We start from the raw sequence: 25030 nt of genomic DNA, 5'->3' as shown, positions 1-25030 counted from the left end.
AGAAAGCATTGGGCACTTTCTGGTGCTCCTTTGGGGAGTGGGGCGCAGGGCTGCGTTCTCTCTGGCAGGAGGCCTCTCCTGGCGGGGCCATGTGGGTGGTGGGTGCCTGCAGGTCTCGGACCTTTTTTAATGACAGTTACAACGTTTTTAAAGAAAAAACACTAACCCGAGCTGCGTGAGGTGGGAGCCTGCAATAAAATGTCTCTAACGCGAGTGTACGGCCTGTTCTACTCACCCGCCGGGTTGGGCAGGAGGGGAGGGTGGCCGGCACTGCGGGGGGGGGGGGGGGGGGGGCTGGAGCGGGCCCGCAGGCAGCCAGTGCTGCCTGCCATTGCAGGTGAGAGTTGGGACTACAGCTCCCAGCATGCCTTGGGGCGAAGCATCTCCTCCCGGTGTGCCCCGGGGCCGGAACTAGCAGTCCCGGGGAGCAGCGCCCGTCCCGGCGTGCCTCGGGTGGGCGGCAGTGCTGGGTGTCCCGGCGTGGCGGTCCTGATGGCGGCGGCGCCGCCGCCTGTCTACGTGTACAGTCCGGAGTACGTGGCCCTCTGCGACTCCCTCTGCAAAGTGCCCAAGCGGGTCAGCGTCGCGCCGGGGGGCTGGCGGGACCTGCGGGGGGAGGGAGGGAGGATGTTAATGGTCCCTGTGGGACCGCGACGTGGGGCCGTAGGGAGCGCACTGGTGAGGCCTGGGGTTGGAGGGGACCCCAGGGAGGCTGCCGAGAAGTTCGTAGGCTTTGGGGAAACTGCCGACACCTGGGATAGCGGGAGTTTGGGGGAAGGGGCAGCGGGGGGGGGGGGGGCACCCCCGGCCCTGGGCAGGAGGAGTGTGGGGTCAGAGGGAGAGCCTGTTTTTCCCCTTACGCCGCCGCTGGCAGCGCGGGAGCGGGTCGCTGGGAGGCGGAAGTGACACTTCCCAGGCACCCCCCTGCGCCCCGAGAAGCAGAGCGCTGCTGTGCCTTTTCCTGACACACCGGGGAAGTGTCCCCACACACACCCTGCTGTGCTGCACACCCTCCGTGGGGGAGACCCTGTCCAGGGACCCTGGTGCCAGTTTAGCTGTGCTACTGGGAGAAGTCACAGTTACACCTTTGCTGCAGATCATTTAGCCCCCAGTTGCTGTGCTTCTGTCACCTACGCTAGAGCTGCTTTCATGGTTGTCTTCTCTTTTTAGGCCAGTATGGTACATTCATTGATTGAAGCATATTCCTTACTTGACGAGATGAAGTAAGTGCTCCCATTTTCTCTGAAGAGAATGTTTTCTTTTCTGCTGAGGTTTGGAAGATACTGAGTAACTGCAGGTCTTATACTGTCCCTGCTGGTAGCATGATTATAGGAGCCCACGCAGCGTGTATTTCTAGGATCTAAGGAAAGTTTGCTTGTTTTGCTAAACGGACAAGATTATGGTAATTATGGCAGGTGTAATTCATGGTTACCCTTCCTGGTCCGATGGAGTACAAATTGCCTTGTGCTTTCCCTGTAGAATACACTGTCACCTGCAGCTCTTGTGGCTCCGAGTAGAAGTGATGGCATAGAAACCATCCTTTTTGACACTACTCTGAATCCACTGGCTAGTGCTGATGCTGAGAGGGGGCATGTTGTTTTGCTGTGTGTGATTGATTTGGGAGGCTTTCTCTGAGGTTTGGTGCTGTTCAGGAGAGAAGACAAGATGAGGTCTGATGCAGAAGAGAGAAACCTCCTGCCCCATTAAGCTCTTGACATTGGGGATATGAAGGGAAGGAAAAGGCTTAGCTCAGCCTCTCTTATGAAGTATCTCATAAAATCTTTAAAAAAATCCCATGGTCCAGTTCAGCAAGGCCATGAAGTCCTACTTGGACTTTTTCTTTGAAAGGATTTTTTTCTTTCTGGTCATTTTGGTAGAGTGTGCTTGGGAGATGGCTGTAGGTGCCATTACATAGGCGAACCTAAAGGGCTGTTTGCTCTGGCATGGGGTGAGAATTGCCTGGTACCTGGTCTAGCCTGGAGCTGGGAGCTTCTTGCATTCTTTCAGTAGCAATGGAGCTGTACTGTGTTGCTGGCGTACACCCCCATAGCCTGAGGTTTAGGGCAGGCTTCAGCATGTTACCAGATTTATTTAGGCAGATTGGAAAGTGACCAGGCTGGGAAAGGTAATATGAGAGTTGCTGAGGACAGAGGTGGTCTCTCCTTTGAATGCAGACAGAGTTAAGAGCATGTAAGAGATGCTGCTCAGCTTGTGACCCAGCGGGCTGGTGTCCTGTCACAGCACAGGGCTGGGCCTGGATGTTTTCACTCTCATTTCCTCTGGAGATTGCTCAAGCTGTCAGAATATGCAGAAAAGGGGAAAAAAAACCACCTTGAAGCAAAGTGGAAAGGTTAATGCAGGCAGCACCTGCAGATATTCCTTGCTGGAAGCAGACAGTGCCAAACTGGGCAAAAGGCCTACCCAGCTCAGCTAAGCAGCTTTCTCACACAAAGAGACTGTCTGGTGTGAGAGGATGAGGGAGTTTTGTTTGCTTTTTCAATAGTAACTGCCAAAAGAAGGGTCCTAGCCTGAGGAGGTTAAAGCTGGGCATTTCAGCCAGACCCTGGAGCCTCTTGTCCTGATGTGCTGCCTTCCTCTTCTCTCCCTAGGATAGTCAAGCCGAAAGTTGCCTCCATGGAGGAGATGGCGAGCTTCCACACGGATGCCTATCTGCAGCACCTGCAGAAGGTCAGTGAGGAGGGGGATGATGACCATCCGGAGTCCGTGGAGTATGGACTGGGTAAGTATGTGTATCTTCAGCGAGAGAATATCAGGTCCAGGATGCTTTTTGTTGGCGCTGAGGTTGAACAGAAGGGAGAGTTCAGGTGGGCTGCTGAGCTGTTTGCAGAGGGAAACTCTTTGATAGGGTGTTGCTGAACCCCATCAGCCAGCGGTCCCCTGTCAAGCTGGCATTTTCACTGTTGCCAGCAGAGGGTACTGTCATCCTCACGCTTCTGCTCCATGCAGCTCAGCCTGTCCCTTGCATACCGGGACTCAGTGTCTTTTGCTGCTGCTTTGAGGATCTCAGGTAGGACAGAAGGCCCTGACATGCTGCCGTTGGAACACAGCTGAGAATGGCTGCCGCAAGCCTGCTGTGGTGGAGGGTGCATGTGGACAACGGCCTGAAGCTACAGCCAAGGACCAGAGCGGCTACTGTTTGCCTGGTGACTTTGCTTATGTCTTGAGCAGAGAGCTCTTGCCTGCCTGGACTTAAGACAGCCGGAGCAATGCAGTAGTTAAAGCAGGTGAGGTGGCTGTGGCTACTGTCTTAGTCTCAGGAACAGGAGGAGTGACCTAGCACTGAGGCAGTGGTGCAGATTCTGTGCTGATCTCATGAGTCTCCCCTAGATCCACCCTTTACATTTCTGAAGCTGATCTGTCTGCAGGCAGAGGAGCAGCCCTGGGGTCATGCCTTGCTGGGGAATGGCTCCAAGGAGGCTGCTGTAGGAATAAGTGAAGATCATATTCTAGCCAGCCTCACCATGGTCTCCACCACGGGCTGCAGGGGAATCTCTGCTCCGGCATCTGGAGCACCTCCTCCCTCTCCTTCACTGACCTTGGTGTCTGCAGGGCTGTTTCTCTCCCATATTCTCACTTCTCTGTCCTAGCTGCTGCACAGTGGTTTTTTACCCTTTCTTCAATATGTTATCCCAGAGGTGCCACCCAGCATTGCTGATGGGCTCAGCCTTGGCCAGCAGTGGAGCTGTCTTGGAGCTGTCTCTGTCCAACATGAGTGCAGCTCCTGGTGTCTTCTCACAGAAGCCACCCCTGCAGCCCTCCCCTCTATGAAAACCTTGCCATGGAAACTCAATACAATTTTTTTTCCTACTTACACCCCCTAAACCTTCTGTGTGAGTCCCAATATGATACCTGTTGTGAAGGTTTTGTGCCGTGTCTTTTTCATTGCGCCTGGAACAGAAAGTTAGAGCAGCGGTTAAAGAGAGATAGCTCAAAATAAAGAGAATGTGCTTCCCCCAGAGGAGAAGGCCTATTGTGTCTTGACACACAGACTCTTACCCACAGGTTACGACTGTCCAGCTACCGAAGGGATCTTTGAGTATGCGGCAGCTGTGGGAGGAGCCACCATCACCGCAGCCCAGTGCCTGCTGGATGGCAAGTGCAAGGTAGCGATTAACTGGCCTGGAGGGTGGCATCATGCAAAGAAGTAAGAAAACAATCTCTTCCCTTGTGTTTTCTCACCTAGTGTCTGAACCCTGCCTCCTAGCTCCCAGCTTCCCTGTGAACCCTCAGGGTGTGGTGATCTGGAGAAAGCAAGGTGTGAGAGGGATGAGGGAAGGTGGGAGGTAGATAGGAAAGAAGCAGAGTGTAGGGCAGAGGCCTGAGAGTAGGCTGGTTACTGTCCAGTCCTGGTGCTGTTGTGGACTAGGGTGTGGGTTTGGGGCAGGTATGTTCAGAGGTGTCCTGCCATCCGTTGATGGAATCATAGAATCTTTAAGGTTGGAAAAGACCTCTAAGATCATCAAGTCCAACCGTCAGCCCAACACCACCATGCCCACTAAACCATGTCCCAAAGTGCTACGTCTACACATTTTTTGAGCACCTCCAGTGATGGTGACTCCACCACTTCCACGCGCAGCTTGTTCCAATGCTTGACCACTCTTTCAGTAAAGAAATTTTTCCTAATATCCAATCTAAATCTTCTCTGGCGCAACTTGAGGCCATTTCCTCTTGTTCTACTTGGTTATCTCTGGGAGTTCAAGTGAGAATTGATTTTGCTAAAAAAATAAATAAATTTGAATTTTATATTTGAAGTCCCTAGAGAAGGACTGTGGAGAGGCAAGCAATTGGTGTTGCTCCTAACTTGGAAGAGAATGGGAATGTAGCAACATGGCCGAATTGTTTTGTGTGGCTTTTTTTGGTTTCTTCATAAGAGGTTTGAAACAGTGCAGGACTGACCCTTGGTTTTCCCCATGCTCTGTGGGTGGCTGTTTGCTCTGAGCTGTAATGTCATTAACGATCTTCCAGAACAACAGGAGAGGAAGTAAAAATTTCGTCTCTGAATCCTGTGATTCTGTAGTGGTAAAATCATTTGTTTCCATGGCTTCCCTGTTTTCCATGGATGTATGTTTTATTTTAAATTTCTGTCCCACATCTCCCAAAACATGAGGCCTCTCTGCAAATGCAGACAAGATGCACCCTTCCTTGTCCCCAGCTAACTGGCTTTTGCAGTGCTGTTCTGTTTGCCTGGCGAGTCCTAGAAATTAGCATGAACCACGTGTCTAACCCTAACAACTCGTACATCAGTGCACAGGTCTCCCTTCTTGCTCTGAGTGACTTTTCTGACCTGACAGAGAAACTCTGAAGGTGTAACTGTGATGTGCAATGTCCAGCGATAGCAATGTCTCATCAGGACCCTTTTCCTGGTCAGCACTTTGCTGAATATGGGTTCAGCTACAGCTTGCTGAGAAAGGAGGGAGTTTAACTTGGCTGAGCTTAGCCCTCTGGCTTTTCACAGGAGGAATGGCTTTTTAAAAATCTTCTGTTGTCCTTTATCTTGATTGCATGGTTTATAAAATGCCTGTAACAGCAGAAATACTGAGCTGTGCTGTTAGCACAGTTCTGGGAAGCAAACAGTCTGTTTAAAAAAGGCATTTAATACTTACTGATCCTACAGGAGCCTTCCCAGTCAGCCCAGTGAGGTGACATGGGATGTTTCAGGGTAGGGGCCAGTCTGGTGTGAAGGTGCAGCCAGACTGACACCCAACTGCAGGTGCCTGGTGCTAGGACCTGTGTCCTAGCAAAATACATGTCCTTTTGTCAAAAAAAGACCTGCTGTCTGGTGGCTTAGTTACTTTCCAAGGTCGTAAAGGTAGGAATGGTAACCACTGTCACCTGGGGCTTTTGAAGCTCCCAGTTCACTGGTATGCCTTTGGGGCAGAGGGTGAGATGCTGAGCTGGTGCCTTTTGTCGACCCATCCCTGCCCTCCCTTCCAGCAGTGACAGACTGAGCTCTGCTGTGTGGATCTGGGGAGTGGGATGGGGAATCCCAAGTGCTGGCCCTGAGCTGTGGCTCTGACAATGGTCAGCCTCTGTCCAAGCTAGCGTCCTGCTTTGCTTGGCCTTGAGTTTGAAAGAGATTATGTGTTTCAACATGGAGAAAGTGCCCGAGACATGACATAGCTCACTTTGCTTCCTTGCAGGCTGGGAAGGAGGGGAGGAGTACAGTGTGTAATCACAGTTAAGGAAGATTCCCAGGATACCTGCTAACATCCCAGTTCTCAGCATCACTATAAATGAACAGAGTCACTGGGAAGCATCTGTGCTCCATGACATTTGCAGGGAATGAGAGCAAGTGCAATTCTGCCACCTTGTGCTTGCTCCTCACTGTTTCCAGCTGTTTACTGAGCAGGGGAGTGTCGGGGGAAATGAGCCAAGTGCTGCGGCTGAAATTCAAGAAGCATTTCCAAGACGCACATTTTAGATCCTGGAGCCATTTGAGCCTGGGGAAGAGGGGTTTGGACACTCCTGTTGCAAAGTATAAAGCTTTGGTTTAAATCAGCTGTCCAGGGCTGACCTAAGCGTGCATATGGCTTAGTACCAAGTGGTGGTGGGAAGTTGACTTTGAAGCAAGTCTGGAGTACAGATTAAGAAACTTTCTTGTTCCTTTGATGCCAGCAATATGGAAGCTGCCCCCTGATGTATGTCAGGGATAAATCTTTCCATGCAACATTTGTCCTCTGTTTAGCTGCTGGGGCTCTCTTCTGGCTGAGCCCAAGAGCTGTATTGTGAGGGACTGCATGAGGAACATCCTGTTTGCATTTTCCTGGGAAGGAAGGGAGAGTGTTGCTTTGGGGACAGGCTTAACCTTCATACCCTGAGACTTGGGAATGGAGCAGCAGAGTGTTGCAACTGCTTTGGATGTGCCTTTCGTTGCCAGGACCTTGGCGGCAGCTGTGACCTGGCCAGCAGCGATGGAGTGGCTGCCTGCCTGTGCCTGTCCAGCACTTGCAGGAAAATGGCCAGGGGCCCGTCCTCTTGCCGCAGAGGGAGAGGAGGTACAGTGGCGAGTGGGTTTGAGTTGAGTGGCTCTGAACTTCTTTAAAATATCTCAGGTGAAGAAAGCTAATGTTTTATTTGTGCAACAGTGAAATGGTCAGAGGTACCCTGCCAAGCCCTCCATGGGTCAGGGCCTCTCTGCAGCAGAGCCAACTGGTGCTTTACCAGTTGCCAGCAAGCCCAGGGTTGAGAAGCAGTTGGCACAAGCAATCATGTTCTTTGTGCTTCCCAGCCATGCTTTGAGCTGCTCCTGACCCATCCCTTGGTCGCTGCTGGGCCTTGACCAGGCTCTTCATCCTCCTCTGTGCCCCCTGCAAGGTAGAGACTTGCAAAATAAAAGTGACAACACCAAGATCAGTGGCAATTGCATTGGCGATGTTCAACCTCATGGACATTGTTTTCACAGAGATGAAGCTTCTGGCTTCTGTTACCTGAATGATGCTGTATTGGGGATCTTGCGACTGCGCCAGAAATTTGACCGTGTCCTTTATATCGATTTGGATTTGCATCATGGGGATGGTAAGGCCCAGCACAGCTGCAAACAACACAGCTGCACAGGCTCAGGGGGAGGAATGGGAGAGGTCAAGGCCTGTCGGGGCAGTAGGGCTTTACCTGCTGCAACAGCCATGGCTTTGCATCCTTTCAGTGCAGTCAAGTTCCCTCAATCCATTTCTGCCTTGTCCTCCTTCATGAATTGGGCCTGTGCTGCTCATGAGACCTCTCTTGAGGGTCTGGGCAGCAGTCTTCTCCCTAATGCAACAAACAGCATGTTCCCATTCCAGTAATTCCCTCTGCTGGTGGCTCTCCACCAAGGACTTCCCCCAGTCCCTTGTCTCCCATCCCAGCAGAACAGCTGCTGACAGTGTTTAATTGTTTAATGCCACCAGTGAAAGAGGGAAGCAGTCAGTAGTAAACGGTGCTTTTAAAAGAAGGCTTGATGCTGTAAAACTAAAGCCAGAGCTGGCCTTGCTGAAACTGCTGTCTCCTTCAGGGACATTATTTCAACACCATTTAACATTTCCTGCACTTCTTAATTTTATGGTGTGTTTCATTTTGCTCCGTTTTCCCTGCACATTTGGTTTCTGTTAAGTTTCCTGTTACTTCTTTTCCCTCCCCACCCCCACTATTTTAATATGTCTTTAAGGAAAAGAAAAGGTGTGTTGAGCCACAGCAGCGCTGAGAAAAACTGAGAGAGACCAGTGGCTCTGGTTCTAATCAGAGCCAAGCTCTTGCCAAGGCACCCCTGCTCAGCTCCCTCTCCCAGCCTTGCAGCCAAGCAGCGCAGGCAAGCACTGCTAACATGGGCATGTACCTGAGGTATTGAGATCTGTTCAGTACTGATTATCATGAGACCCACCAAATTAATTCCAGTTGTGACCTTTGCTGCAGTTGAATTTGGGTCTCTCTTGATTAAGGATGGATTTCTTGAGCTAAATCTGGTTTTCTGCTTTGTTCATTCTGTTCCTTCTCTGCTTGCTGCCTCGTTGTTTATCGAGTGGCTCGTTTGTGTGTTTACACTCTGTCATTTATGTGAATGATGAATGAAAGCTTTTTTCCTCTTCCCTTCTCTGGTAGGAGTTGAAGATGCCTTTAGTTTCACCTCGAAAGTCATGACTGTTTCTCTGCACAAGTTTTCACCAGGATTTTTCCCAGGCAAGTTGAACTTGTGAGGTTTTTGCTAATTCGGTTCATGCATCACTCACGAGGCCCCAGCAAAGGCAAATCCCATCCCTTCTGTCCAGCAGAGATGTCTCATTGCCTTCCTTGTTGACCCAGGAGAAGGAAAGAGTGGGGGAACTACAAGTTTGGCATTTCCCTTTCTCTGGTTGTGGCTAAGCTCTGGACAGAACCACTGCTGGCCGGCTACCTGCAGCCCTTGAAAGCTGCATGGCAGAACTGGGCAGAGGGTGAGAACCAGGTCTATCCAAGCCCTCCTTTATTGGTGGTGGCAAGTGGACTTCTCCATAAGCATGCCAAAGGCCCCGACTCTCTGCTCTTTTCTGAGACATTCCACATATTTCTCTTGCTGCTGATCCCCTTTCCCTCGTGATTAACCATGGGGTGTTTCTGTTTTTCAGGCACCGGTGATGTGACAGATGTTGGCTTGGGGAAAGGTCGCTATTACAGCGTGAATGTACCTATTCAAGATGGCATTCAGGATGAGAAATATTACCAGATCTGTGAAACGTAAACCCTCTTGCTGTGATACAGTTTACTTGAATGGGATTTTAGAGAGCAGACACTCCACAGATTTTGTTTATTTACTCTTTTAAATTACAGTCCTTCCCTAAGGCTTGCCCCTTCCCCTGTTACAGTTTTTGATTACAATGAACACAATCTTAAGCGGTCCCAGAGGTCTTGTCCAAATCCTTAGGCCAACTGAATACACAGAGGCATTTGTGAATGGATGGAGGGTCTCTTTGCCATGGGTCAGCCTTGTGTGTTTAAGGAGAAACTAAGAAGGGACAAGTACTTTTTAGCTGTGGACTTAGGGCTAGATGCTTTTTCATCAGATAAATGCTCTGGAGCCTGACCATCTGTAGGAGATATGCTTGGGGTTGAGCTAAAAGCGTTTTCCCAAGCATGTTTTGTCTATGCTGGAAGAACGAAAGGCTGAACGTCTGCCAGTGATTGAGCTGCCTCCTGGCAGGACCCTTGATCACTCAGTTGGTGATGGATCTCACAAGCCTTTGCCTGTGTCAAAACTGGGCTGCAGGGCTTGTTCTTTTCAAGGGGAGAGGCACCTCAGCACAGGGCTGCAGGACACAGTAGGACATCCACATCTCATCTCCAACACTTGAGAGCTGAAATGTCTCTGGACTTGTAGCCCGTTAGGGCAGTCATCCTGTGGCTATGCCTCCTGCTAACTTGTTGTTGCTTGTCACTGCTGGTGGTAGAGCAATCCTCTTCCTGCCAGGGGATGTGTTTCCAAAAGACAGGGCAGCTTTAGGGGCTGAGTAGGGGTTAGAAGCCCAGTCAGGAGTAGCTTGTTGCATGCATTCCCAGTTGAAGGACTTCAAAACCTACCATAGGTTCCAAACTGCATATAATCAAAGTACCTATGAAGAAATTTTGGGATCTCATGGGCAAAGATGAAAGAGTTCTGTCCTGGCTGGGAGACAGTCATGTGCATGACTGTGGGTGTCTCATCCAGCTGATGTCTGAGGATGATTGCCTCCCAAGCCCGTGGTGGGATTGGAGTGTGTGACTCCTTCTGACACAGGTTTCTGCAGGCAAACTACACCCTGTGCAGAACATTTCCTGGTATTCTTCTTCTGTGTCCCCTGCTGGTGAGAGGAGACCTGCTCCTTGGCAGCCCTCTGCTCCTTGCCGAGGCACTGCCAGGTCAGGCATTCCTGCAGAAAAAAGCCAGGGAGACGCTGTGCAAAATAGTCTGGCCTCCCGTGATGCCGGCAACAATTGCCTCCCCAGTCTTGGTGAACGCTCATCTGCTGCAGCACAGTGATATAAATAAACAGGGAGGAAGTTTGCTCTTGGCATCTCGGAGCATATGCACTTTGAACTTGCCTCCCTGTAAGTTACAGTGCTTGTGTTTGATTGCTTTTGTTTTAGTAGATACAATCCTGTCCTGCTTTTGAGGTGGTGTGGCACATGGGTAATTGCCTATTGTTTCTGGAAGTTGAATGATATGGGCTCTAATTAAAGTACATTGTTACTAATAGCTGCTGCATGGAAAGGGGGCCAAAGTGTGACTTTATGTATTTATTTATTTTCTGGAAAGTCTGGTGTCTTTAAAATTTTGAAGACAAAGGCAGACAAGGATGAAAATTTTCAGAGCTGCCATGACAATGACAGCACCAGAGCTGGATGCTGAGTTTCTGTGGTATGCTCTGCTCATCCAGAGATGTGCCCAAGGCATGTTCCCACTAAGAGCCCTCTGGGACCCTACCTGCTCATGTAGTCTCTCTATCAAAAGAGAAAGCTAGGATGGGTCTGGCTAACTGTAAGCATCCATAATAGCTGATTTGCTTGATCACCTTCCAAACTGCCCAAATTAGCGAATGAAATTGTTTCTGAAAAGATGTCGGTAACTTTACCTGGAGTTTAAATATTAACCTTGTGAAGACTAAAAAAAATGCAATATGTGAGAAACATTGCAAGTGCAGAAAAGTAAACTGTGAAGTAATCTAGAGACATTCAAAAGCATTATCTTTGCTCCAAAGACAAAGAGAAATCTGAGTTATTTTAAATGGCTGTAGTAGTTTGCTTGATAAACTTGCAATTAATTATAGCTGAAAGATATAATTGATCAACTGTTTGTCCTCTTAATACTGTCCAGAATGTTAAAAAACCCCAAAAAATTAACAAACAAACCCACCCCAAAATCTGAATGCTGTTTGGCCTGTCAATATATGTGATGCAGGGGAGCTGTGTTACCTGTGTGTAGGCATGGATCTAGCAAAATTCTGCTTTAGCTGGTGCAGGCAGGACTGTATGACACAGATCTGCTCAGGTGGAAGTTGATGTCTCCATTATGTTGATGGAGAAATTGGTTAGTAACATGGGTCACTTGCAAAGAAAGCATGTGGAACCTTTGAGGCACCAAAGGCTTGTCTGCTATTTAGAAAGAAGTTACTATTTCTTTATTTACAGTGTCTTAGTAAAGGAAAACAGGATGACTGTGTTGGATGTATTGCATCCCAGCAGCCAGCTCTCTTGGCTCCTTTGGGCTCAGCTGCCATTGGTGATGTACCTTGTGTGGCACTGCCTGGTGGTGGGACCACGGGCTGGGGTCTTGTGCTGCCCGCAGTGGCACAGACTGAGGTTGGTTGTTCTTGGGGCATGATATAGGAGGAGAAAGGCCAGTTCCTCCTTCTCTGATCTACTTTTTCCTAGTCTGCAGGCTTTTGGCGCAATAAAAAATAATGCTTTTTCTTTTAATCCTTCCAAGCGAGGGCTTTCAGCCGCTGTCAATATGTGGGCACCTACAGCGTCCCAGGTGGCAGCATAGCTCTCTGTAGATCCGATTTCAGCCTCCTGATGGTTGGCTGTCTTCCTTTTGGTGCCTCTTGTGAAGCGCTTGGACAAGGCCCATGTGGGAAAACCCAGACCAGACTCTTCTTTTTTTTTTTGAAGCAAAAGTTTCCCACTTGCAACAATAAGACTAAAAGCAGAGACTGCTGTTTCTTGGGAGGCTGCAGTATTGCTTTCACAGTGCATCCAGCTGTGTCTGTTCCTAGCTACGTTGGGTCAAGGGTGTCTACTGCCGCATCCTTCCCCCCTGTTTCAGTGTTAGGGAGGAGGCCAGCAGAGAGGTGAGCGGCCTCTTCCTAGTGGAGTACCAGTCTAAAGAAGACAGCGGTGGGGGAAAATGAGGTAAAAAAATGGAGTGAATGATAAAAAGCAATGCCTGCATGACTGTCAGCATCTAGTGGGTCTTTTTCATGTTGTGCAGGTATAAATGGAGACTTCTGGGGAGAGGGTGCGTGCTCCCTCAGGTGTTGAGTGTGTGTGGCAATGAAAAGCACCATGTGGCCATGAAATGCTGCAGTAATACGAGTCCGGTTCTGAATCTGGTGCTTGGGCATAGGCACTGAACAGTACAGACCCCATAGTGACTGTGTTGTTTGGAGGCTCTGGAGATTAGGGATGTGATTGACAGCTAGATTTGGTATCTGCTTGGAAGGGTTTGGTCTTCCTATCGCTCTAAGAGTTGAATTCAGCAGGCAGTGAATGTGGGAGACCCAGCCCACCATCTGGACTTCATGGGTTGTTTTTCATCATGCAGCAGAGCACAAATCCTAGATGTTCTTCCAGACTCTTTAAAACTTTAAAATACGTCCACAGTCCCACAAACTTTGCAGAAATTTAATGTTCTGAGTTTTTCATGGTTTGGGATGAAATTTGGAAACTTGGTCTGAAATTCCAGACCCCTGCTTGCTTTTGAAGCGTCCCAAGTTTTAACCTGGGGAAAAGGCCCCATGGAGGTTTCTGAGTGCCTGTGCTGGCAGGCATTACATGCGCGCTGCATTTGGGCACAACCCCCAGCTCAAACCTACTTTCCAGCTGACAAAATTAGTCTGGCTGCTTTCTTTAGCTTACAGACAGGGCTCGTGATGTTGCTGGTGCAGCTGTCGCCTTGGCATATCATAGGTCTTGCCGGGACGTGTACAGAGCAGCAGGGTGGCAGACCCACGGGAGCCAGGAGGCGAGCTGGCGTGGGAAGTGTTTGCTGGCTCTGCGAGCAGCAGGGCCCTGGGCAGCTCTGCGTCTTGGTCCGCCTGCAGTGTGGAGGGAAGGAAGAGCAGGCAGGCCCATGTGTTGCTGCTAAGGTGACAGCAGATGTGGCTTGATTGCTTGGTGGGTTTTGCATGCAGCTTTTTGGAGGTTGGAGGTGTAAGTCACAATCTTGCCTGTATATCCAGGTAAAGGAAAGTCCTCCAGTTAGGGGAGCTCTTTCCTGTGCTGCTGGCTGTCTCCTGGCACCAATGGGAGGAAACATCATGTGGCACTGGTCCTTTTCCAGTGGCAATCTCACTGGAGCTGTGAAATTTTGTCTGCCGCTCTGGGTTTGCTTGAGCAGTTGCAGAAGTCTGTTCTCTTCTGTCCTCCCTGTCAGGCGCTGGCTTTTTTAGCTGTTGTTATGACCTCTCTGGGGGTTACAAAAGGCAGCTTCTCTGTCAGCCTCTTCCTTCAGAGGCTGGCAGAGGGGGCAGTGAATTGGTTGCTGCTGAAAGAGTGAGCTTGGAGAAGTCTGAAAACTGGCAACATCTGTTCATCTCTGCTGCAAGGACAGGCAGTGCAGCCCTGGCTTGGCGCACTGCTGTGCCAGGGCCAGAAGGGAACTGCTGGGGTCACCTTGTCTTCATGGCCCTACGTTGACCAAGAGACTTCCCTGAACTTGTTTGTTAGGAACAGAAAGGGGGCAGAACATCCCCTTTGCACGTGCCAAATGAGCGCACAGTCCCGACCACATGGTCCTCGCTGGCCATGCTGTGCCCTGGCCGCAGTGATGAGGGTACCATCCCACTGGAGTCAGCTGTCACAGGTCAGAGGTTCCTGCACCCGCAGCTGTGAGGCATTGAGAGATCTTTGCTATGCTCATGATGCATCTCGATCCAAAGTCGGTTTTCTAGCTGGAATTAGTCTGCTGTTGCAGGGAGGTGTATTGGCAGTTCCCAGAGAGGCTTGGAGCTCTGACAGCATGACTGAGCTGGTCTCCCAGAGAGATGCTGCCAGAGGGGGAGAAGAATCCCGTTCCCACTGCTTTATCCTTGGCTGCCCACTCCTTTCCTCTCTTTGCCTTGCTGTGAACCAGTTATGGGAGTTAACCTAGCAGAAAACTAAGCCTGCTAAGCAACTTTCTACTAGTTCAGCACTCCGAAAGTGCACATTGTGGGATCAGAGCAGTTCCATTATAAGCAAAAGGATGGGTGGAAGGGACTACCTGCTGCTATGTAGACAGTTCAGCTTTATTGTCAGCTCAAGCTTGTAGCCTGCATCGGTGCAAGGGTCTGTCAACATCTGGATAGGTCTGAGACTGCAGAGCAGATTTCCTGAAAGACCAGAATTACTCTGCTCCTGAGCACAGAGTGGGGCAAGAAGGGGGCTAAGCTACCCTTATGTATTAACAGAGATCCCAGCAGCTACAGACAAATGCTGTCGTGTCAAGGAGATGTTTATCATTGAGGTAATGTCTGCAATGTGCTTTGAAAATGAAAAGCTCTGGGACAGAGTGAACTTTTGTTTAGAACTCCTCATGCAGCCAGCAAAAACCGGCAGGGATGGACTAAAAGACTCTTCTCCATCCTCACTGGGAGACCTCACTGAGAAATAGTAGGAAGCTTTGGCCTGAAGTGAGTTTCACTGGGGAGATACGAGAAGGACTCGTGATAGTGATTGCGTTTTAGTGGAAGTGGCTGTCCTTGCACAGTGGGATCGATGAGGGGGCAGGGGACTCCCAGTCTTTGCTAGCAAGAGGCAAACCATCCTCTGTCCGTCTTACTTCTCATGCGTCTGCCTATTTCTGGTGGATCCATGAGGAATGTAAAGCTTCCTAGGGAAAAAGTGAGCTGTTTAAACTGGCCAGTGTCGGCTGCCTGTCTAGGAAAAGTGGAGAAGTGTGTCCGAGGGAGATGAGGGAGGAGGGACACAGAGACAGCTCACAGGAGCTAGAAGTGCTTGCAGAGGTCTGAGTGTAGGCAGCGACAGCCCTTACTGGCAGCGGACAGTGTCAAGAAGCCCTACAGCGTTTGAAGAAAGATGGTTCAGTCCTACTTAGTCCAGGGAGGGGTAGTACAATGTGGGCCTTAGGCAGAGGTGGAAGCCCCTCTCATCCATCCTGCCCGTGAATCTGCAGAAGAGAGGCTGACTTCTGTGTCCACTTCAAGAAGGAAGCTTATTCCGATTTGACTGCTCTTTCCTTGGCGCTGTGCTTTTCACCATCTGCCTCAGTTTGCTTAGGCTGGTGGGACTGTGTGGACAACATGGCCTGGTAGCTGTCAAAACATGAGTGATGTGAGTAACTGTTGGCTGCCTGGCCCTGCCATGGTACTTGGGGTGCTGGGGCCAGGCTCTCAGCATGTTCAGGCTGTGCTGCCATACCTGTGGTGAATACGCATACTGAATGGAAATCCTGTTTTCCTGCAGGCTCACATATTTGGTCTCAAGGGGCTGAGTTTTTTCCGTGAGTTTTTCTCATCACCAGTTGAGTTTTCTCCCAGCAGTGCCTGTATTCAGTAGTGAATTTGTGGTGCTTGTAGAGCTGATGGCCTCAGCCCTGCAGGCATCTGCCTTGGCAGACTGCACCGAGCTCAGTGGGGTTCCTCGGCTGGGTGCGGTGACTGGCTAAGTTTCTTGGGGTGAGTGCTGGTAAACGCAAGCTCTTTGTCACAGGGAAGCAGCTCTCTCGTTTGGCACCACAGTGGTTTCTAATTGCATATCCAATAAGAACTGGTGATGCTTAAGTTCTCTTAACCAAGGCAAAAGCATTTATTCCAGGGATCACATCTGTTTCTACTTTGGCAAAATAAAAACATTGTTGTGAAAGGAACATGTTTTTCTTCATTATTTGCCTTGTGTTTTGGGCTTTGGAGCACAGTGCTGGGAACAGGATTATTCCCTTTGTGGTGTTTGTAATACTAAAAATCTCCTGGAGCAAAGCCAAATGTCTGACATGCCCAATTGCCTTCTGCAAGAGAGAATACTCCTAATAAACTATTTCCAGGACATTGGTCCTGCTGCACCCCAGCATCTGCTAGAGCCAGGGGAAATGTATTTCTGCATCAAGAACCATATGGGAGAGAGGAGAATGAGACCCTAGACAGACCCTTCCTGTTTGTCCTGTCTTGTCCTGGTGAGAGGTGTCTGAGAGTTTAGGATTGTTGTTTTGCCAGACCCTGCTCTTCACTGTGACTTTTGTAGGGGAGAAGAGCCCCTGGATTTGGCTGGCAGCCCTTCTGCTCTGGGTGGCCAGTGTAAACGTGTGATTTGATGCTACCACTAAGTTGATCAGGACTAGATCCCCCTTTCCTGTGTTCTCAGTGATGCTTTTGCCTTCATCAGCCTTGTGATGAGCACTTTGAGAGCTATACTTACTGCCGAAGAGTGGTGGAGACAGAAGCTAACTGGGAGTAGAGGGAGCGTAACTGGTATGAGCAGGGTGGGAGCAGAGAATGCAGAAACCTTGAGAGGCTTGATCTTGAGGTGGATCTGAGGGACTAGGGCCATGCCACCAGCATCATTCTGAGCTGTGTTTGTGGTAACCCCCACTGCTGCTTCTCTCCACAGCGTGCTGAAGGCGGTGTACGCTGCGTTCAACCCAGATGCGGTTGTGCTGCAGCTGGGGGCAGACACCATTGCTGGAGATCCCATGTGCTCTTTCAACATGACGCCCGAGGGAGTGGGCAAGTGCCTGAAGTATGTCCTGCAGTGGCAGCTAGCAACTCTTATCCTGGGAGGAGGTGAGTACATGCATGTCTTGCTGCTCACAAGGAAATGGATTTGTCCTCCTTTGACCCTTCCTTGAGTGTGTGTCCTTGGGCTCGGCACTGACTGGAGTTTTAGCTGGGTGACTGCTGCATGACGGGGGGGGTAGTCTGTGGCACAGTACTGTTTTCACACAGCCTTTAAATCCTTGATACCAACAGGTGTAAGTCAGTCCTGACCCTAAGATCTTGAGTTAAAGGCTGCTTGGCGTCTCTGGAGAAGAGCAGAGACTGTTAACCCCAATGAAATGACCCTGGCTTCTCAATGGCACCTCTGATTCCCATCTCTGCAAATCAGCCCTTCAGCACATCTCTTTAAAAGTGAGCGCTGTGTTCCCAAACCTGCCTTGGGCATCTGGCAATGAATGATTTTGTTTGGATTCAAGCAGGGGCTTGGGAAAAGGACTGGCTGCCTGCATGGTACAGCAGGGCTCTGGTAGCCAGTGAAAGCTAAGGTTGACTTAGCTGTTCCATGCTGTATAACCAGCTGCTTGTCCATTGGGGAGAGCACAGGACAGGCTTTATGCAACAGAGCGTTTCAGAACAACAAAAGCCACCATGTGCCAGGGAGAGCCCTCCAGCTCTGTGCCTGGAGCTATATCAGCTCTAGCTGTTGTCCTTTTTGCGATGGAAGAGATCAGGTATAGCATGTTAAGCCTAAAATTTTATATGCCTAATGCACTTTCTTTCGGAAGGGTCATGAGTGTTCAGTGCTGCTGTGGGTATGTTGGGGATGGCACCTTTCAGGCAAAAGGAAGCCTCAAAACTTTTGTCAAAAAATGAGGGACAACTATTTGTCACTCATGAAAATACCAAAAGCGTCCCACTACTGCAGCCTGTGGAAGCATTTGAAGTGGAAATTGCGGGAGGAGTCAATACTTGAAACAAAACAAAACAAAACAAGGTGTTCATCTCTTTTCAAAGTGGTTTTCTCTCTTACTCTTTTAGTCATCTTTGCTGGAAAAAAGCTTCTTCTGAATGTCTTGCAGGATTGCTTTCAGCTGAGGTTTCTCCTTCTGGGCTCATGTACCATTACCACGGACGTGACCATTACCATACTGACTGTGAACCTTCACTTACTTGTAAAGCAGTCACAAGTTGTACTAATGACCTTCATATTTGTCCTCAAACATGACAGTGCTGAGGAGCTCACCAGCAAATGTCTGGGCATGTGTATTACGCTTTATGGGTCGAAGGCTGGCATTAAAAAGCAGGACTCTCCACTGCTGCCCTTGCACTTCTCCCCCTGTTATTTTTGAATACCCCTCCTTGTTGCCAGGAGAGGGCCCAGCCCATGGGGCCAGGGGCTTGTGCTGGGTCTAAGATGGTGGCTGGAGGAGCCTGGCCTGTGCCACGCTGAGTTCAATTTGGGAGGTCGGCCCTTGTATGCAGTGTCATTCGGACCTGTCCTCGTGTAGGCAGCAGGTGCAAAATGCAGTTTTTGGACACAGCTTGAGTGGGTGAAATAAGCTGAACTCATGTAAGCTGTGTGTTGTCTCCACAATTTGTTCCTTACGCTAAAATCTCTGCCTCTGTCTTCCCTTTCCCCACTCTTCCCCCCGCCAAAATCACAATTCTTGCTGGAGACAGGAGGCTACAACCTTGCCAACACAGCTCGCTGCTGGACATACTTGACTGGGGTCATCCTTGGGAGAACACTGTCCTCTGAGATCCCCGATCATGAGGTAAAGCTTTGACAAACCCACCCTTCTCCTTGCGCGAGAGCTGAGTTGCTCTACCTAATCCAAACGGCATCCCTGCCACTCAATACTGTTTTGTTGAGGCACTCCTGTAACAATAACGCACTGTCCTAGCAGCATAGTGGGTGCTTGTTCTCAAAACCCGAGGCTGTCCGCATCTTTTTGCAAGGGATCTCAGGTACCAATAAACTCCAGTCTCAGATAATTACAGAGAGGATGGGGAGGAGTCGTCACCCGTTTGCTCAAAGAGCTCTTTAGGATGTGCATGTACTTTTGCCAGGAAAGAGCCAGGCCTTTCTCAAGGCTTTAGATTTTAACTCTGATTTCATTGACTTACAGAAAGTACCAGGTGCAACTTCGAAGCTTTTCTGACCAGCAGTCTTGCGGTGGGCTGTGGGGCCAGGTGCTGTTTACAATCGCATATGAGCTGTCTCAGTTCCAGTGCTGGCGCTTTTGAAGTCTTGAGCGGGGCCCTGGACAGCTGGTTGGAGGGACACAATCTAGACTGAATTTGGGTGGAATAACTATAGGTTCATAATAGGTCTCAGACCACAGATCAATGTTATTGACCCTACAGAAACAAACCTGCATGTGCAAAGCAGTTCAAACCTACAGTGACTACAGAGGAGAATTATGGTTTTGCCTTTGTCTAAGGATCTCATGGACCAGTGTGCATGAGGAAGTAAAGCATTTCTGTGGATTGAAACTGGAAATTCATCGTTACAGAAACTAGCAATTACAGATGCAAGATGCTTTTTGAGAGGTGTTGTGCTTAAATATGATCCTTTAATCAGGTTTCTGCAGAAACAGGTTTTAAACAGGTTATTTTTTTTTTTTAGATCTTTTGTATATGTGGGAAGTGAAGAGGGTAGGTCCCTCTGCAGGAATGAACTGCTGAAGGTGGTTAAGTTTTGCCCGTTTGTTGTTGTTCTGAACAGTTTACTTGTTGTGTTAATGATTCCCGAGTGCCCTGAAGGATAAGAGCAGTGTGGGAATGAGATGATTGCAGGATGTTACAAGGTGTACAGTGGGGCCCTGCGTGCTCTGGCTGCTCTTTCTCAAAGGAATTTGTATCCCCTCCTGGGCTGGCTGGTGCTTGGGCTGCAGAGCTGAGCTGGCTTCAAGCTGTGGTGCTGTTGGTGGCTGGTCTGTTTGGGTTCCCCTCGCAGCAAAATGGTGCTTGTTTACAGAGATGAGATGAACTGCTCAGGGTTCACCCTGGAGGAACAAGTTCCCAGAGATCAGCCCAGCCTGTCTCTTGGAGCAGTGGTGCAGCACTTGAAGAGGAATGAGCCGGAGGGAGGGGAAGTGTGGGCTGCCTTGGATGGAATAGTCACCAAGTGCTGTTGGTCCCACTTAGGCACCTATGGGAGAATTTTTATGACAGGCTCATAAAACCAGGTGCCTGCCATGAGCAAGAGCTTCTTGACTTCTGCACCACAGAGAGAGTTTAGTAAGAATCATCTTGGGTGGTGATGTTAGCCAGCAAAGCAGCTGCTGAGGATCAGGAGCATAGCTGCAGTGCTTATTGAATGCCAGGTGAAGTGGCTGGAGCAGTGGTTCATCATAGCCGGAAAGCTCTTGGGTGAATGGAGTTTGCTGGAGCTGAATCAGGAATGGGTCAGAAACCAATAGTGCTCTGCTGAAATATATATCAGGTCCACAAAGAATGTGTGGGGCCACTGGCATATGATAAGTTGTCTGATTATTTTAAAGCCTGTTCCCACGTGCTTCATCAAAGGTAATAAAGTAGACTTGGTGATGAAGTGACCTTGGTAATAAAAAATAGCCTTGGTACATGAATTGAATGATTCTGGATCAGATACTAGCTAAAAGATGGTGATACTCATGTCAGTAAGAGATAGCAGTAGCCTGTCTTCAGGGAAGCTGCATCTCTTTTGGGACCTGGAAGAAGTGGGTAAGCAAACTGCAGCAGTGTTCAGATCCCCAGGGATGAGGCCCCTCAATTACCAGGTAGAAGCGGCGAAGTTGTATTTAAACAGCACAAGGTGAAGTATCCTGAGGCACGTCCCTTAGGTTGGCATACCTCTTCTTACAGCTCTGCTCCTAAGTAGTAGAACAAATGGATATATGCTCTCTGGCTTTGAGGCATCGATGAACTGCTATTTAAAAGGCATTGGGAGGAGTGTTGCCTGTTAACAGGCTTAGCCCATTATCATTTGCTACAGAGCCTGCTTGTGGTTGGGACTGCCTTGCGGCTGAAGGTGAGATTTTTGGGCTGTAGTGTGTTACTGATGTGCATGCAATGCCCTGCAGCCATGTAGGGTTTGCACTGAACCAAGGCATGAGCTGGCTGCCATGCTTGTATTTTTGCCTACAAGTGGCCACTGTGGTGGAAGTCAGGAAGGTGTGTGTCCCCGGTCGGGTGTGAAGTTTTTGCCTCTCCTAGAGGGGTGCTAGCTCATGTCCTCTGTCAGGAGATCAAGAGCTTCATTTCTAGCCTCACTAATGGCACCAGATGATATTTTTCATTTACATTTATAATCTTGTTCTGAAATGCATTAAGCAGTTTGTATCAACAAGTACCCTGAAAGCCAGAGCCACAGGCCGATGCTTACAGTTTTTCAAAGGATTTCCTTTATCAGTTTTAAATATTTTCTTGCTTCGTCCTATCAGCATTGTTTTGTGGTTTTAGTGCTTGAATCACAACAAAGGTTTCGGAAACCAGTTGTCTTGACAAGAACATTGAAGGATCATCTTTGCTTTCTTTAGTATAACTGATGCAGTTTCCTGCCCTCTCCCTCCTCCTAAACTGGATTATTTAATAATGCTGAGCATAGTGTTTGCTTGCCCAGGAGTAAGGGTCCCTCTCGTGTTTTCATATTGGATGCAGCGAGGCCATTTGCATTGAAACAGAGGTGTCCAACCTTTGCCCACTGAGGGAATAGGATAGCAGCTCGTCCTGAGCCTGGGAAGCTGTACCCAGCACCCATGAGGTACATCGGCTCACGTTTGCTGTCATGCTACTACACACAGTGTAACACTAAAGACGTCGCAGCGCAGCATGCAGTGTTGAACTGGCATCTGAATGTCTGACAATCAAATCAGATCATAGAATCATAGAATCTTTGGGTTGAAAGGGACCTTTTAATGTCATCTAGTCCAGCCCCCCTGCAATAAGCAGGGACATCTCCAAACTAGATCAGGTTGCTCAGAGCCCTGTCCAACCTGACCTTGAACGTTTCCAGGAATGGGGCATCTACCACCTCTCAGGGCAACCTGTGCCAGTGTTTCTCCACCATCACTGTAAAAAATTTCTTCCTTCTGCCTAGTCTAAATCTACCCTCTTTTAGTTTAAAACCATTACCCCTTCTCCTATTGCAACAGGCCCTGCTAAAAAGTCCCCTTTAAGTACCGAAAGACTGCAATAACATCTCCCTGCAGAGCCTTCTCTTCTCCAGGCTGAAGGACCCCAACTCTCTCAGCCTGTCCTCATAGGAGAGGTGTTTAGTCCCTCTGATCATTTTTGTGGCCCTCCTCTGGACCCTCTCCAACAGATCCATGTCTTTCCGGTGCTGAGGGCTCCAGAGCTGGATGCATTCTCCAAGTGGAGTCTCACCAGAGCAGAGTAGCGGGGCAGAATCATCTCCCTTGACCTGCTGGCCCCGCTTCTTTGGATGCAGCCCAGGATACAGTTGTCTTTCTGGGCTGCGAGCACACGTTGCTGGCTCATATCCGGCTTTTCATCCCCCAGTACCTCGAAGTCCTCCTCGGCAGGCTGCTCTTGATCCCTTCATCCCCCAGCCTCTACTGATACCAGGGGTTGCCCCGACCCAGGTGCAGGACCTTGCACTTGGCCTTGTTGAACCTCCAGAGGGGTTCAGCATGGCCCACTTCTTGAGCTTGTCCAGGTCCCTCTGGATGGCATCCTGTCCCTCAGGCACGTCAGCCGCACCACTCAGCTTGGCGTCATCTGCAAACTTGCTGAGGGTGCACTCAATCCCACTGTCTCTGTCCTTGATGAAGATATTAAGTCCCAGTACGGACCCCTGAGGGACACCACTCGTCACTGATCTCCATCTGGACATTGAGGCATTGACCACCATTCTCTGGATGCGACCATCCAACCAATTCCTCATCTACCCAACAGTCCACCCATGGAACATGTTTGCTTTGAATGGTTTTGCTGATCCATGGTACTTGTGTGCAGTCGTGCTCTGTCTTCTCGGGTGTGCTAAATGAGATGTCTATGAATTCTCATTAGTCTTGTTTAGTCCCCAAAAAAACACTCACAAACCAGAGACTGTAACATTAACAGGCTTTTAGCAGGAATGGAGGAAGGAGAGCAGGGAGGGAAGAAACCCAGAGCATGAGACTGATGTCCCTGGGCATCTTAATGGACTTTGGGCATCCATAAGACTTATAAGAAGCGGCTAGGGTCACTTGGTTTGTTCAGCTTGGAGAAGAGAAGGCTGAGGAATGCCCTCATCACAGTCTACAATTTCCTCAAGGAGGGCAGTGGAGGGGGAGGTGTTGATCTCTCTCTGGTGACCAGTGATAGGATGCAAGGAAATGGAATGAAGCATCAGTAAACTAGCATGAAACACTTTCATAAACAATGCTGAGATCGTTTAGTGTATGGTGTGATTGATTTTTGTGGGATTTACAAAATGAGGAAGGCAGAAGGAGCAGAGCATCCTCACGTGCAGTGTGGGTGAGGTGGTCTGATGGGCCTCAGCTCATCAGGCAGAGATGTGTGTTCTCAGTCCCAGCCTTCTGGCTGCTGTCTGCTGCCCTCCTGAAGGTTATTTACAGGGGAGGAGTTAAGTGTCACTGTTTTGCACCCAGCTGGGGAGACTTTGCCTCTGTGTGATCATGTGCTCTGGCTGTGCCTGAAGGAATCAAGTGTTTTGTGTGAGACACCAACTGCCTATATCCAGGCAGCAGTGAGCCTGCAGCACATTCGGTGTTGGGGCTTCAGAGTGGTGCTTGCACGGTGCTTTTTGAGTGTGGTGTGTTGTGGGGGGAGGTGTTGGCACCTAAATGAAAGGGACTACCAGCCAGTGACCAGCACAGCGGGTGGTGATGATACAGGGCACTGCTACTGTGGGAGGAGGTCCTGGGGCAGACAGAGTCCCCGTAGGCCAGTTTGTAAGGGTCTTCATTCTTGAATTCAATCTTTTATGTGCTTTTCATGGCCAGGGATCAAAGAGGCAAGCTGTAGCCCTGCTAAGATACCGCAAACTGAACATAGTCATGTTCCAGAACTGCCCCTGCCCTTTCTCCTGGGGATCCCAGGAGGGTTAGAAGCAGGAGAAGGGGCAGCTCAGCCTTGTTGAGGGAACAAAAAGCACTTTGTACCCACTGAACAACCTCCACTCAACTCCCCACTCTACCAACTGCTGCTGCTGCTCCCAGAAGTGAGTGAACAGGAGGCCAGGCCTTTCTGAGGGGATGTGAGGGGCTTGGGGCAGGGAATGGGACACTTTGCATTTGGAGGGGCCAGGGAGGGGGCTGCTATCACAAAACCCTGACTGTGAGTGAAACCCTTGTGTTGTTTCTTCCCTCTGCACTGGGGCACGTTCCAGTGTCTGCTGGCTGCTCAGTTGGTGTTGAGCTGGCCCCATAGACGGTGATTCCCAAAAGGTGACAGCTATTCCACAGAGCTGAAGAGAATTGGGAAGTGGAGTTGAGCCCTCTGTAGCAAAAGCTGTTTCCCCTTCCTGGCCCACAAGATCTTTTTTCCCAAGCCATGCAGCTGAGATTTTTTTTCCCCATGCACTGCAAGAAACAGTTGTGTCATGGTTATTTCCGCTGCAAATGTTTCTCTTTCTCCCTTGGCCTGGGCACTGGTCTTTGCTCACTTGACGTGTTGCGATGGTCTTAAATATCATGGGGATGTGCAATCTGGAGGATGGTACTTCCACCATGTCAAGTGAGCAATATTGTTCAGAAAGTTGTCAGTCTGTCTCCTCTCTGCCACAGTAGACAATAGTAGATGCAGGGGGACGAGTATAAAGAATAGTGCAAACACAGAGTTTCTCTGGGTGCTCCTCCAGTCTTTTGTGATGTATGGCCAAGAAACATTCTGCTGTCTCTGTGTTTGTCCCACTGGTAACATATAAAGCTTGGTTTGTTAGAGGATTCAGCATTATTACAGTACTTAGATGTTTAAGCTAGTCCTGGGGACAGCTGTAGGTGTTCAGCACTTCTCCAGACCTATCCTAGTCAAGCAAGACCCTGGGCAAAAAGAACAGCACAAGGCTAGTGACTGGCTGTGCGTAGTGTGCTTTACGGGACTTGCTGAGTGCATGCAGAAAAGGAGATAGCTGCTGCTCCAAGGTGGCACATTTGGAGCCATCCTTTTGGATTCTGTAATTCCTTGCTCTCCATCCGGTCCTTGAC

General features: G+C 49.5%; 1 protein-coding gene across 1 annotated transcript in view; it reads left to right on the top strand.

Annotated features, from left to right (window-relative positions):
• Positions 1–492: 492 nt before the first annotated feature.
• Positions 493–25030, top strand: part of HDAC8 (histone deacetylase 8) — a gene marked incomplete at both ends in the record, with an annotated part of 45335 nt that continues 20797 nt past the window's right edge. The window contains 9 exon segments of the mRNA XM_082004154.1: positions 493–576; positions 1171–1223; positions 2610–2740; positions 4024–4165; positions 7424–7536; positions 8593–8670; positions 9096–9204; positions 16768–16940; positions 18555–18649. Of these exon segments, the coding sequence (XP_081860280.1) occupies positions 493–576; positions 1171–1223; positions 2610–2740; positions 4024–4165; positions 7424–7536; positions 8593–8670; positions 9096–9204; positions 16768–16940; positions 18555–18649 (978 nt within the window).

The sequence above is a fragment of the Phaethon aethereus genome, assembly GCF_964289735.1.
Source record: "Phaethon aethereus genome assembly, chromosome: 10".
Taxonomy (NCBI): Eukaryota; Metazoa; Chordata; class Aves; order Phaethontiformes; family Phaethontidae; genus Phaethon; species Phaethon aethereus.
This window is presented reverse-complemented; position numbering and strand designations above follow the sequence as displayed.